Genomic DNA, 13,608 nt, shown 5'->3' with positions numbered 1-13,608 from the left:
CACATCTTTTCTCTGTCGTGCTATATATCCATCTATTATTTTTTCGTGTTGGTTGCCAAGAGTTGGAGATGTCTTCTGGAGAGATGTCTGCCTTCTCTCCAATAAAAATGTAACTAAAGGAACTTTGCTTACGTTCTCATGGCACCAAATATAATGTAGTTCGGTAGTAAAAAAAAATAGTTCCTCCACAAGACTGCTCACACCAAGATCTGTGGATTATGGTTAGTAACCGGGTTGTGATTTCTGGAAAGACACATTGCTGTTGAGTTTTATAAATGTATTTTTTGGCATTAACATGTGGATCCATTACATTCAGGAGACATCTCTTCGCCCAATATCTCAAAGACTTGACAACTCACACAATCTTGATTAATGAATAGCACTGACAGTAAAACTGATATTTCTAGATTAACCTATAAATCTAGGGTCATGGGGCAAACATGTTGATCCTGGCTCAACTTTTGCTGCATGCAATATGTCATCTGTTAACACCAGTGGTGGAAAAAGTATTCAGATCTGTTACTTTAGTAGTATGAAGTACTAATATCACACTGTGAAATTACTCCTCTACAAGTAAAAGTCCTGCATTCAAAACTTACTGAAGTAAAAGTACAAAAGTATCAGCATCAAAATGTACTTAAAGTATCAAAAGTAAAAGTACTCATTATGCAGAATGGACCTACTTAGATTGTTTTATAAATTCTAAATGCATTGTTGGATAATTATTATTGATGCATTTATGCAAGCAGTGTTTGGATTGTCTCAAGGTAGGACTCATTAAAACTATTTAATGTTATGAGGTTTAATTAAAAAATGTCTTCACTTTAAATGTATGATGTTAATGTGACGTAAAAAGTGATTAAAGCTGTCAGCTCAATGTAGTGGAGTAAAAAGTACAATAATTGCCTCATAATCTAGTAAAGTAGAAGCATAAAGTTACATAAAATGGAAATACTCATGTAAAGTACAAGTACCTTAAAATTATACTACTAATAAATACTAATTTGCTGAGTGACTGTGAGATCTTGTTTTATTTATTCTAAGAAAGAAAATCAGGGAAATGTTTCCTCCTGTGGCACACCTGAGTGTAAGTCATTACAGTTAACTTAAACTGTTTAGTGACTCACATCGTGCTCTCCTGTACATTATTTCCTCCTATTTTCATTGTATTCCAGTGCTCCTCTCTTTGTTCCTTCAATACATCCTTTATTCACCTCCTCCTTGATGGGTAGGCTCCATTTCTCCCTCCTCTCCTCCACACTTCCCCTATCTTTGTGATTTATACGTCCACGGTGTGTTTTCCCCCCGCTACCTAGATGAGTGCTCAACCACACACACACACAAATAGATGGATGAGCTGGTGATAGCTAAACCAGCCAGACTTCACTGTGAATTATAATCACCTTCAATCTGTGTCTCTGAATCCCTGCCCAGTTCTTATGTGAGTGTGTGTGTGTGTGTGTCAGGGAGCTCTGCTCTGCCTCACCAAGTCATGTGTGATTATCCTTCATGACTGTAAGTGATGGAGCAGTGAATAGTTTGTTCCCTGAAGGGTTGTATATGTGTGTGTGTGTGTGTGTGTGTGTGTGTGCGTCACTGTTCCTGCTTATTATTCTCTCTGTCCCCTGGTGTTTGACCCGTCTTCTCCATTCTGTTCTGTTGAGGTTTCATGTGAGCTGGAATATAATTCTATTTCCATTGCTGTCACATTGTCAATGGCAAAGCCTGTGTTTGTGTGTGTGTGTGTGTGTGTGTGTGTGTGTGTGTGCGTGTGTGTGCGTGTGTGTGCGTGTGTGTGAATAACGGGTGGTCTAGCAGTCACTGAGGTAGGGGAGGATACACTCTGGAAGCATAAATCTCAGAGAGAAAGCGAGGGAGTGCAATAGAGAGAGAAAGAGAGAGAGGGAAAGAGGTCTTTTGGGGGAATAAAGTTATCAACAGAAGCCTGCTCTTCAATACACACACAAAAACCATGCTTTCCAGCAAAATTTAAAATATATATAAAAAAAGACCTTAAAAATTAAAATCCAATGATAACTTGTCATGTGGGACAGCTGAAGCCAAAGCCCTCTATTGTGACGAAGTGTGAGCAATACAGGAATTTAATAAGGGATATGTGAGGAATACAGTCAGACTAACCTTGAGTCAAAGATGTTCCAGGTAACAATGACATTAATGACCATGCCTGTTGGATTTGTGGCTAATCAATAATGATCATGGTCAGATTATGAAACAATGGGCACAGATATGCAAAAGTTCCTATATGTAGAAAGGATGGTGGTGCCAATGCACAAACTTTTATGATTATTTAAATTGTGTTGTTTTGTGTCACTTTACATTTGTTTAGGGTTTTTTTAAAAAAGTTGTTTCCCCCCCCTTTTGTAGTCTGTCAGCAGATTTTATACTTGTGTGTCTTAGACACTCTTAGTGTCTTTTGTATTTTTTTCATTGTCATTTTGTGTCTATTTGTAGTTTTTCCCCCTTTGTGCTCATTTTGAGTAATTTTGTTGTGTCTTTGAAGTCATTTTGCTGCTTTTCAAGGTTGTTGGTAGTCTCTTTGTGGTCATTTTGAGACTCTTCCCAGTTGATACGTGTCTCTTTGAGTAACATTTTGTAGGTTAAAGCCTTCATGCATCAATGGAGGTAATGTAATCCTCCCTATGTCAGAGAACACTAAAATGAAAATGCCTTAGACACAAGTAGAACTGGGGATAAATAGACTTTTTACATGAAAGTTAGGAGAAAAAAGTCCAGTAATTTTCTAGATAAATTGGGTGATACATTTTTGCATGAAATTTCAAATGAACGGCAAAGTACAACTGTGGTGCAATCTGCAATCATGGAGTCAATGCAGTCCAAAAACAATGTTAATGGTGCCAATCTATAACAACTGTTCATGATACTGAAATTTTAATGCTCCAACAATCACATTTTTTCATGGTCAGTGGCTGATGTGTTTCATCACGTGTGTGTCTGTGTGTGTACTCCGACAGACAAGGATTTTTTATAGCCCTGCTTTACAAGTGTGTGTCCTAATTCATAACTGCAGTAAACACTGCACAGACAGGGATTCTTTTGATGTTCCAAATTTACATTTTTATGGAAATCTCTCAAAAACTAATGAAAGATAAACCTCAAAGCACCCCCAGTTTATTATCCATATATTCAATACTGTCCATCCTCATTAAGGTGAATTATCATCAAGTCATACAGAATTTACCTGATGACAGAAGACAGCCTCAGTTTTACCAAACTCCAGATCTTTCACTCACATTAAGTCCAAAGCTTGGTGGAATGTAACTAAGTAACTAAGTACATTTACTCAAGTACTGTACTTACTTATTTACTGTGACTTTGTACTTCTACTTTTTACATCTCAAGGTAAATATTGTACTTTTTACACCACTACATTTAGCTGACAGCTTTAGTTACTTGTCAGGTCAAGATTTAACATAAAAACATGATTTTTTTAAAGTGACTAGACATCTTATTAAATCAAACCGTGGGGCGGCTGTGGCTCAGTTGGTAGAGCAGTCACCAACTGATCGGATGGTTGGTAGTTTGATCCCTGACCATGGCAGCCTACATGTGGAAGTATCCTTAGGCAAAATACTGAACCCCAAATTGCTCCCGATGCTGCGTTCATCTGTGTGTGAATTAATTCCCAATGGTGGCAGCGTTTAGGGTAGTTTGAGTGCTCGTAAAGCGACTAGAAAAGCGTTATATAAGTGCAGGTCCATATATATTTACTGGTTAAAATTAGCCCTGGCTTGAGAAAATAGACCGCTGCTTACATAATAGCATCAATAATAATAATCTAATAATATATTTGAAATATATTTGACAATCTGAGTGGGTTCATTCAGCATAATGACTACATTTGCTTTCAATAGATAAAGTACATTTTGATGCTGATACTTTTGTACTTTTACTTCAGTAAGTTTTGAATGCAGGACTTTTACTTGTAGTGGAGTCATTTCACAGTGTGGTATTAGTACTTTTACTGAAGTAAGGGATCTGAATACTTTTTCCACCACTTTTTTTCCACTGTGATGGTAGTTGTTTTGGATGTAGACTGAACTAGAGCCATGCTCAGGCAGTCGAACCAATGTGTCTTTTGCTGTGTTTATGATAGAATTAGATGTGATGACAAAGCAAAAAGATTATCATAGATGAAGAGGTAACTGTGTTGTGAGAAAAGCTACCAGCCATAACACAGCTAAAGAAAAAATGAAGTTTTAAAATGTGTGGATGACAAAGAGTCTTTAAAATGGGCCGATACTGCCGCCTGGTGCATAAAACAGGAACAACAGCAGCATGATTTCACTGAAAACACCTTTCATATGCTTATGTTGCTGAGGTTATTTTTTTCCCTCCTTTCCTCTCCTCACATGTGCTGTATTTCTCTCTCTTCATACTCTCTCCCTGTCCTGTTTACCTCTGTCAAACTGTTTGCGGGTGTTTTATACGTTTGGACGGACTGATGGCTTTTGTAAAGCACTTTGAGTTGCATTTATATGTATGAAAAGCGCTATATAAATAAAGTTAGATTGATTAATTTTGATAATGAAGTTTATTAGGTGTATAGGTCATTCAAATAACACTAATCATAATGAAATGTGAGTAAATGTGTATGTCAGATGAACTATACAATGGATTACAGACTGCATATATGCGATATTTCATATTTCTGTTAAAAGCTATCATATCTGTAATACAATTTGTATGATGATTGCCTTACACCAAGACCCCTGTGGTTAGAGACACTACAGCCATGCTCCAAATCATCATAGCGACTCCAGAAACAGCAGCGTTAGGCAGTGTACCGCTGCTGGGGAAGGCCTTGTCGTGAACATATGTGATGATGGAGAGAGCTCCGGCGTAGGCCTCCTCGCAGGCCGGCTGGATCTGCACCTCTGGTAGCAAGTGACTGAACTCACCTAGAGGATCGGTAAATATCACCAAGTAAAAACTAGAGCATTTGGCTGATGACAATGCAGAGTACACGTTACTGAAACCCGGCTCACCTTTGTCTCTCAGCTCAAAGGTGTAAGAGAACGGGATGCCGGTGAGACGAGCCCAGTCTCGGCTTGAGCCTGAGTTTGGATCTGAAGGTTAAAAAGACATTTTTAGATCTTGATTTAGTCACTATGTCACCAACCTGCACTGTCAGAAAATGTTTGTAGAAATTACAGTAAAACACTGTCAAATTGCAGGAGAAATAGGGCATAAAATTAAAAATTGCATGTCACCGTAGTAGACACTTTTAATCACCGTAAAAAAAACTTTTGAAAAACAGTAGAAAACACACAGTTTTACTGTAAAAATATAACATTTTCTTGTAAAATTAATTTTTAGTCTAAATTACAGTTGTTGCTGATTGATTGCTGATGATGCCGATTTACAGTACATAACGCACTAACTGTAATTTTTTTGGTGAAGTTCTTGCAACCACGTTTGCCAGTATTTTACAGCAAATTAAACAGATTTTTTAACGGTGTATGGCTTAATTTGCTGCACTATGTAGCAAGGTTATTATAGTTAACGAAAACTAATGAAATAACAAAAAACTAGAATTGAAAAAACATTTTGGTTAACTGAAATAAAAATAAAAACTAGTGTTAAAAAAAACCCTGATAAGTAACTGAAACTGTATTGTGTGGTTACAAAACTAACTAAAAATAAAGTGAAAATGTCCTTTGTTTTTTCGTCTTTGTCAACTTTTATCATGCAGGAAGTCTTATTACATCTGTTCATTGAGACTGGGATGTCTACATGACTATGTGAGTCGATTGCCTCTGAAAAGTTCAGCACTTCACTCGAACGAAAATTCAAAACACCCAGAGCTGCAAGAGTTAATCACCTAGTTGGGGCTGAGATGGATAAGGCAAAGGAAATAAAGGCAAAATGTATTGTGACCTTTTTGAATATCTCACCCAACAAATACCCTAAAACAAAAAACCTAAAACTAATAAAAACTAAACTAAAACTAAGCATTTTCAAAAAAAAGAGAAAAAAAAGTAAACTAAAAAAACTAGCAAACTCACTCTAAAAACAAATTAAAACTAACTGAATTTGAAAACAAGAATTCACACTGAAACTAAAACTAAACTAATGAAAAATCCAAAATGATTTTAACCTTGCTGTGTACTTCTTTATTCAGGCTGCTTAGGGATAAAAAACATCAAAATGTCTCTTCAGTCAGCGTAGGTCTGATTATGTGTTAGAGGCAAAGACCAATGAGTCTTACAGAGGATTTGTGGAGATGTTCCTACAGTGTAGCCCATTCCATGCAACTTCTTCATCTCTGCTGCTGCTGCCTCACCAACTGAAACCTGCAACATTCATAAAAACTTTCAGATTGTTTCCTTGTAAACTGTTTACCCATACTCAAAGGCCTCGTTCAGACTGCCGACCAAAATCAGATTTTTAGCCCATCCAGATTGGAACTGACGCCGTTACTACAGCAACCTGTTAGATCAGTCGATAATGTGGCCCAGTCTGAACAGAGCCATATCTGATTTGGACATTTGCTAAAGACAGTGTGGACAGTCAGCCCTAAAAATTGGATTTGAGTAGGAATCTGATTTGAATCAGATTCGCTTGCCGTCTGAACGCTGCCAAAGAGAAGCAAAGATGAAAAGGGTCTACTTCGCCTATTTCAGCCTGTTCTCCCGTCAAAAATGTCAATATAGGTTGTGTGTACAGGCAGCGAAAAACAAGCTATTATGCTGACGTAGTAGTGATTGACAGCCAAGGGAAGTTTAAAAGGGCGGATTCCTGCATTTGGTTGGTGGTAGTGGTAGTGGAAGGGTCAAACCATTGGCGGATTTTGACCCGGGGGAGCGGGGTTTGCGTCCTGAATGAAAACAAAAAGTAAGCCAATATTTAACTTGACTGATGCTGTTCACGTAAGTTATGTGAATCATGTTTTTGAACAAAATTTCTGTTTTTTTACGTAACTTGTGGCAGTCACGTGACCCTTGTAACTACTTCACTTCCTGCATTTACTTACAATTACTTACTGTTTAACTGTCTTATATACATCTTACCAGGAAGGTTTTTGCCCTAAACCTAGGTCAGTGGTTTTACAACATAAATCCACAGAAACTACAGTCTTTATTTTTTTACAACCACGGACCGTACATGTGTGCTATTTTTAGAACACGCCATTATACCGCGGTATGTACATATGTGCCGTGAAACACAAGCTGCGATTCATACCTATGTGTCATAATTTGTGGTACTGACACACTCTTCTTGTTGCTAATTTTCAACCAACTTGAGTAATTGCAGTGTGCGCAGTATGCAGATGAACACTGCTTGGCTTCCCTCCATGTTGCACCGCACTCATTTGCTAACAAAAGTCTGCTGGATGATGCATATAGTACCCACACTGCAGTGACACAAGCCGGTTGAGCATTGGCAAAGATCCCCTTCCCTCTCACACTCACAAGTTCATCGTAGTTTGGTGCAGTGATCTCAGGGTGGCCATACGGCAGGAGCAGAAGTTGCCCCGCAGAGTGGATGGTGAGGAAACACAGAGTCTTGTTATCAATCTGACCTAGATATGGATAAAATGAACATGTTTTGATATCAAGATGACACAACAACTTGCATTTCTTAAAGGTGCAACCTGATGTTAGTTACCCACGTGCCTTTGCATTTCATTATTTGTATTGAAGATTGAATGATCAGCTCAGGGACATACATTTATACATATAATCTCGAAGGAAAATTTTCCATTTAACAATAGTAATTGATCATGTATTGTTTCAATGATAGATAGGTAGTTACCAACAAAGTCCATCACAGCTCTAGCCTCTGGCTCTGACCCTGCTGATTTCCCACAGTAGGTGTTTGAGCAGCTGTCAAATGACACACCAACCGCTGAGAAAAAAACAAGGTCAAGTAATTCAACACAGTTAAGTGATAAAATATTATGTTTTTATAAAGCCCTTTTATGTTTTCTCATGTCATAAATAATCATAAAATGTGCATTGAGAGAGAGAGGGAAAACAAACAGAGGGCACAAGTCTGGTCAGACTGACTACAGTCATATGTAGTTGTCCTGTGTGACCTTTTAGTTTTACAGACTAGAGTAGATTTCATGTCAGTGGAGGAAAAAGTATTCAGATCCCTTATTTAAGTAAAAGTACTAATACCACACTGTTAAATTACTCCACTATAAGTAAAAGTCCTGCATTCAAAACTTACTGAAGTAAAAATACAAAAGTATCAGAATCAAAATTTACTTAAAGTATCAAAAGTAAAAATACTCGTAATGCAGAATGGTCACACTCTGATTGTTTCAAATATAATTTAATATAATATTATTGTATTATTATTCTTGGTTCATTTATGTAAGCAGCGTTTCACTGCTGTCCAGGTAGGGCTCATTTAATCTACTTAATATACTGTTATGGGGTATAATTTGATTTGGGAGCATTCAGTTGTTGGCACATTTTTACATGACTACAGTATTTAAATTAGGATGTATTCGTTTGCAAAAAGTATTTGGCTACAAAAACATTTTGGCTCACCAACTGTAAAATGTTTTTGAAGTTATTTCGATGAGAAGTTTTTGTTTGTAGAGAAAAGCCACATACATTGTGCTGAAAATTGGTTATAAGTCTGCACATTCTGTCTGTTTGCCAGGTTTATTTTATACAAGTTGTTTAAGTCTTAAATATTTATATTCTTCACATAGGAGCCTTAAGTCACTAGCAGCTCAAGCGAAATGAAGGCTAATTAGTCATGTTGTGATTCTTGAGAGCATGTAACTCACTTCCCCAGTTGGCATTAAAGTTTCTGTTGAGGTCAACACCGTAGCAGCCGGTGCTGCCTGGCGGAGGGGTCGAACGAGACTTCCTCCACAGTCGAGTCTAGTCGAGCAAGGTTAATGAAGCGTGAAGTCATTTGTTAAGGCAAGGCACGTGTATTCATATAGTGTCACAAAGTATTCATAATCCTATCAAGTAAACACAAGATGGAGATGACACTGATGCAATGAAATGAAATGACTAAACTAACTGAACTGGTTAAGAATAATAAAATACAATTATGACTCACGCTTTCATTGGTCCAGGTGAATATGTAGCCATCCACGTTGATCACAGGAGTAACATAGACGTCAAGGTTCTGCAGCATCTGCTCCAGCTTCTTATTGGTTTTATATGAGTTCACAATCTGAGCAAAGGAGGAATTTCAATAACTTACAATTGAACTCGCTTGGGGTGAATTTGTGTATAAATTGAAGGTTTTTCCGAGTGTACAAACCTCTTTGATAAACCACTGGCAGAAGGCAGGAGAGATCCACTCACGAGCATGGATACCACAGTCCATCCAGATCACCTTCTTCTCTTTCCCCTCTGGGTTCTCTAGTCCCAGCTGGAGACACACAACATATCAATATTGTCAAAGTAACTGTGATACATGTGATACCTCTATTATTACCACTTTTTTTTTTCCACAATATTTTTTATTTTATTTTCAGTTTATAACACTTTGACATACAGCTTTTACATTCATGTATCATCATTCAGCTTCCATATTTTCAAATAGCTGCATTTAGATGGACAGAAAAATAAAAACAAACAAAACATAACACTTAGAACAGGCATGCTCCTATTGTTAAAGAAAATGGTAATCTGTATACAATTGAGTATCGTTTGTAATTGGTGTGAATTAGAACACATATATAGAAATGCAATATGAATCTGACAAGATCGGAATCTGCATTGTCCACAAAGACTAGTTATTCTTCATCCGTTAAATCTAAGTCTTTAATGTAACCTATTATTACCCCTTTTAATACTTTTAATTGGATATAGCCTAATTGGATTTTATCAGATACTTCCCTCCCAGACGGTAAAAATCTCCCAAACAACTAAACAACACCTAAACCAGATTTAATTGTACTGTAGTTCAAAATAAACCGTTTCAAGAAGCATTTAACCATATTTGGACAAGTACTTATTAATCAGCGAATGCTAATTCTAGTGCTTGCTAGCCATCTAGTTTGGTTAGCAAGGTTTTGGTTGGCAAAAAACAGAAAAAATACTTCTTAGAGTGCCTTTCAGTGTTTCAACTGTACTGAACAAGACATTTTAGGCAGGATCCAAAGTTTAAGAATGAAAAAAAAACACACACCTAAAACCTAGTTGACAGCTATTTAAATGGACACAATGGCCCTCATTTATCAAACGAGCGCAGATCAAATGTCAAACGTTCGTGTCCCGCCAATCACACCGTAAAAATTATCAGACATTGATAAATGTCGTGGCTGAAAACAAGCGTTATTTGATGTCACGCCCTAAAGATACGCCATCGGAGGACGCATTACAGCCAAAAAGAGGATTTTTTTCCTTTTCTTTTTTTTTATTCACCTTTATTAGCAACGTGACAAATAACAATAGCGAAATAGACATTTTACAGAAATATGCAGCGACTGGGATTTATGAAATAAAAAATATTTATAGTTATATCCTCAAACAAGTTCAGTGAATATTTTAAATTTGGAGCACCGACTTAAATTTTCCACAGCTTTTTGGTTGCAGCCAGGAGGTAAACAATGTTTTAAAGTAAGTTTTAATTTTAAAAGAAGAGGAATTTCTCAGAGCCTAAACATGCTTTGGTTTGTCACCATTAAAAAAACAACACAGGGCAGAGTTTAATCAGCTCCAGGCATCGATACAATACTCTAAGGTCAGTTCTCCGCCTCAGACGTGTGGACTTCATGCTGACTCAAATTTGCTTACACAAGCTGAGAGCAGACTGAGATCTGATCGTACCCTCCGCTCACGTCCAAATTGATAAATGCCGAGCCCTGCATAGAAATGATTGCGCGCCCACTTTACACACACTTTCTGTCGTACGGTTGTTTGATAAATGAGGGCCAATGTGCCATGGTTGTGAAATACCAATCACAAGGTAGCATATCCTGCTTTATCCTCTATTTTATTCTATAATGGAACCAATATTTACGAAATGAACATCATGTTGTATCAAAGAAGACCTCCAACGAGAGATTGAAAACTCATTAGGAACATGTTTACAGAGGTAATAAATCAAGTGAGTAAGTAAGAGGTCATTTTCTCATAGCCTTTTATAATCTGACTTCTTTTTGTAATCAGTGGAGTCGCCCCCTGCTGGCTGTTAAAAATAATGTAGGTTTAAGATATTTCCACACTGGCTTTACTCCTTGTTTTTTTTTTTAACCATTTCGTGATTTTGTTTGTGTGAGTGGATCTTAGATAATTAGTTGAAGCATTTCAGTTCATTACGCAGGAGTGAATGATGTGAAGAGTTTCCATGTGTCCACTACAGTGTGCCATGGTGACTGTGTTGAATACCTTCAGCAGTGTGATGTTTCTTTCTTCAAAAGTCTGTCCATAGACTTCAGATGAGATCAGCCCCGGGTTCCCTCGCTCCACATCTTGCATCCACTTGTATATCTGTATTGCAATTTACAATCAGTGTAATCATTTATTCAGATAATGTTTTTTATAGTTTTCTTTGGTCAAGGTCCATATGTAATCTACAAAGATCAAAAGAAAGTGCAGATCAAAGGGAAGAAACAATAGAGTAAACAAAAAAAGGCTCTGAATGGATTCTGACCTCATCCATGCGGTGATATTTGGTGTAGTCATAACTTCGTGTTGGTTCCAAACCGTCCACGAAACTGTGAGTTAATAATATAAATAAGATTATGAATACATTTCTAATTGCATTCCTTGTTGTAAAGTAGGTACTTGAGTGGATCTTCGGGCATGAAATCCTTTCTAAGAAAAGGACATTGTCAGATATGAAGCTCTGAATACATCCAGTGACCACACTATTACATTCCCATCAATGCACTTGCACTAATTTTGCGTACTGTATTTCTTTTTGTATATATATATATATATTATTTATTTTATTGTCTCTTTCATTTTCTAATTTTGCACATTATACTAGTTTTTGAACTTTGATGCTGCTGGAAGTGCAATTTTTTACTAATATTCTATATCTCTAATATCTATCTATCTAACATCAAATGCCATAATTAAATAAGTAGAAACACTTGCTTAAAACCTCCTTAAAATTAACATATCTTACCTGATAGAAGTCTCTAAAACGTTGCCTAAACTCAGCAGGAACACACCAAGTATCCAACATGTCAGTTTCTCCATTTGCCCCTTTTCACTTGCTGCTCACTCAGCTGTGTCACTGCCCTTCACCCTCCTGTACCTGCTGCTGCTGTCAGTTACTCTCAGTAGCAGTAATAAGTTTTATCAGCCAGTTGGCCTTGGGTGTCATATCATTGTGTCATCATGTTTACAGAAGCCTTTCTATTTTTTCACAGGCTGGCAGAGAGGTGTGTTGTGTCAATAAACGTCAGATATGAGGGATTTTGCTATTATAAATCAGTTAGATATTAACATTTATGATCACTAAAATTATATAACAGCTGATACTACAGGAAGTTAGACATCGTGTAGTATCAGCTGTAGATTGTTATCTTTCTTATGTGTTTAAATTTAAATTTGCTCCCAGCTGTCATTTCACTTCTCCAGAACCAATTACAAAACAGCAACAACGGCGTACAATTCCAGATCTGAGCTACAGGTTGTGCAGTGAGCCTGTGTTTTCCAGCGATAGAGCTAGAAAGCTATGCCTCTCCTGCTGCATTCTGCACCATCAGGAGTTGTTGAATAAATGTGCCATTCATCCCTGAGCTGTCCTGTGTGTGTGTGTGTGTGTGTGTGTGTTGTTGTCCCCTGTTTGGTCTCATGTGGATAATGTAATTGACAGACGGCTCTCATTCAGGCCAGGATAGGAGCAGGGAAAGGGGGACGGACACAACAAGTTAAGATAGTAGCCTGGATTTTCAGTCTTCGACATTTGCAAATGAGGCCATTTTAGGTTGGGAATATTTGTAATTCATCAGGATTTTGGATTCTTATCAGAGAAGATATCATTTGAGAGCTTTCAGAGAGGGCCAATGGGTGCCAAGTTTACTATCTGTTGCTGCCAGTACTATCTGAAACACAACAGGGAAGAGAAGAATGCTATTTTACGGTGAGACATGATGACAACCAACAATTAATTTAGCTTTCAAACCACTTATTTAACCTTATTCTTCTTCTTCTTTCCCTCCAGGATGCGCACTGCCACAGCTTCCAGGCAACCGGTGCAGTTATCCAGTGAGTCCAGCGACAGTGACACAGAAGAGGAGAGCCTTTTTGGGCCTCAGCCTACGAGAAGGAGGCCGCGGAGCAACCATCTGAGTCAGAAGAGCCCCGTGGATCCGTGGGCCAACACAAACAGAGCCTGTGAGTCTGCCATCAGGAGAGGATCGGACAGAGAGTTACAGGCTTTTATCAGCATGAGAGACCAGGCGGACAAGGCTACAGAGGTGAGAGAAAGTGTGTTGTTGTTGTTGTTGTTGTTGTTGTTGCATATGACATGTAGAGCATGACAGGGAATAAATACATATGTACACATCGATAAACGTAGCAGCACATTTGCTTTTTTAAATTATTATTATTAAAACAACAAAAAAGCATGAATCAGGCATTTCTGATAAAGCGATGTCTCTTTGGTTTGTATCACATGCCAGAATAT

The 13,608-nt window shown here is 37.6% G+C and overlaps 1 protein-coding gene across 1 annotated transcript; it reads right to left on the bottom strand.

The window, feature by feature from the left end:
• Positions 1-4,602: 4,602 nt before the first annotated feature.
• Positions 4,603-12,624, bottom strand: LOC131979368 (carboxypeptidase O-like). The gene is made up of 11 exons (XM_059343328.1): positions 12,100-12,624; positions 11,620-11,683; positions 11,355-11,456; positions 9,280-9,390; positions 9,073-9,189; positions 8,789-8,885; positions 7,798-7,890; positions 7,455-7,564; positions 6,251-6,335; positions 5,028-5,108; positions 4,603-4,940 (listed from the first exon to the last, which is right to left on the bottom strand). The coding sequence occupies exons 1-11, from the start codon at positions 12,171-12,173 to the stop codon at positions 4,738-4,740; spliced, it is 1,137 nt and encodes a 378-aa protein (XP_059199311.1). The 5' UTR covers positions 12,174-12,624; the 3' UTR covers positions 4,603-4,737.
• Between the last annotated feature and the right edge of the window lie 984 nt (positions 12,625-13,608).

Source organism: Centropristis striata, chromosome 10 (genome assembly GCF_030273125.1).
Source record: "Centropristis striata isolate RG_2023a ecotype Rhode Island chromosome 10, C.striata_1.0, whole genome shotgun sequence".
NCBI classification, from domain to species: Eukaryota; Metazoa; Chordata; class Actinopteri; order Perciformes; family Serranidae; genus Centropristis; species Centropristis striata.
Note: the sequence above shows the minus strand (reverse complement) of the source record. Positions and strands in the feature narration are given on the sequence as shown.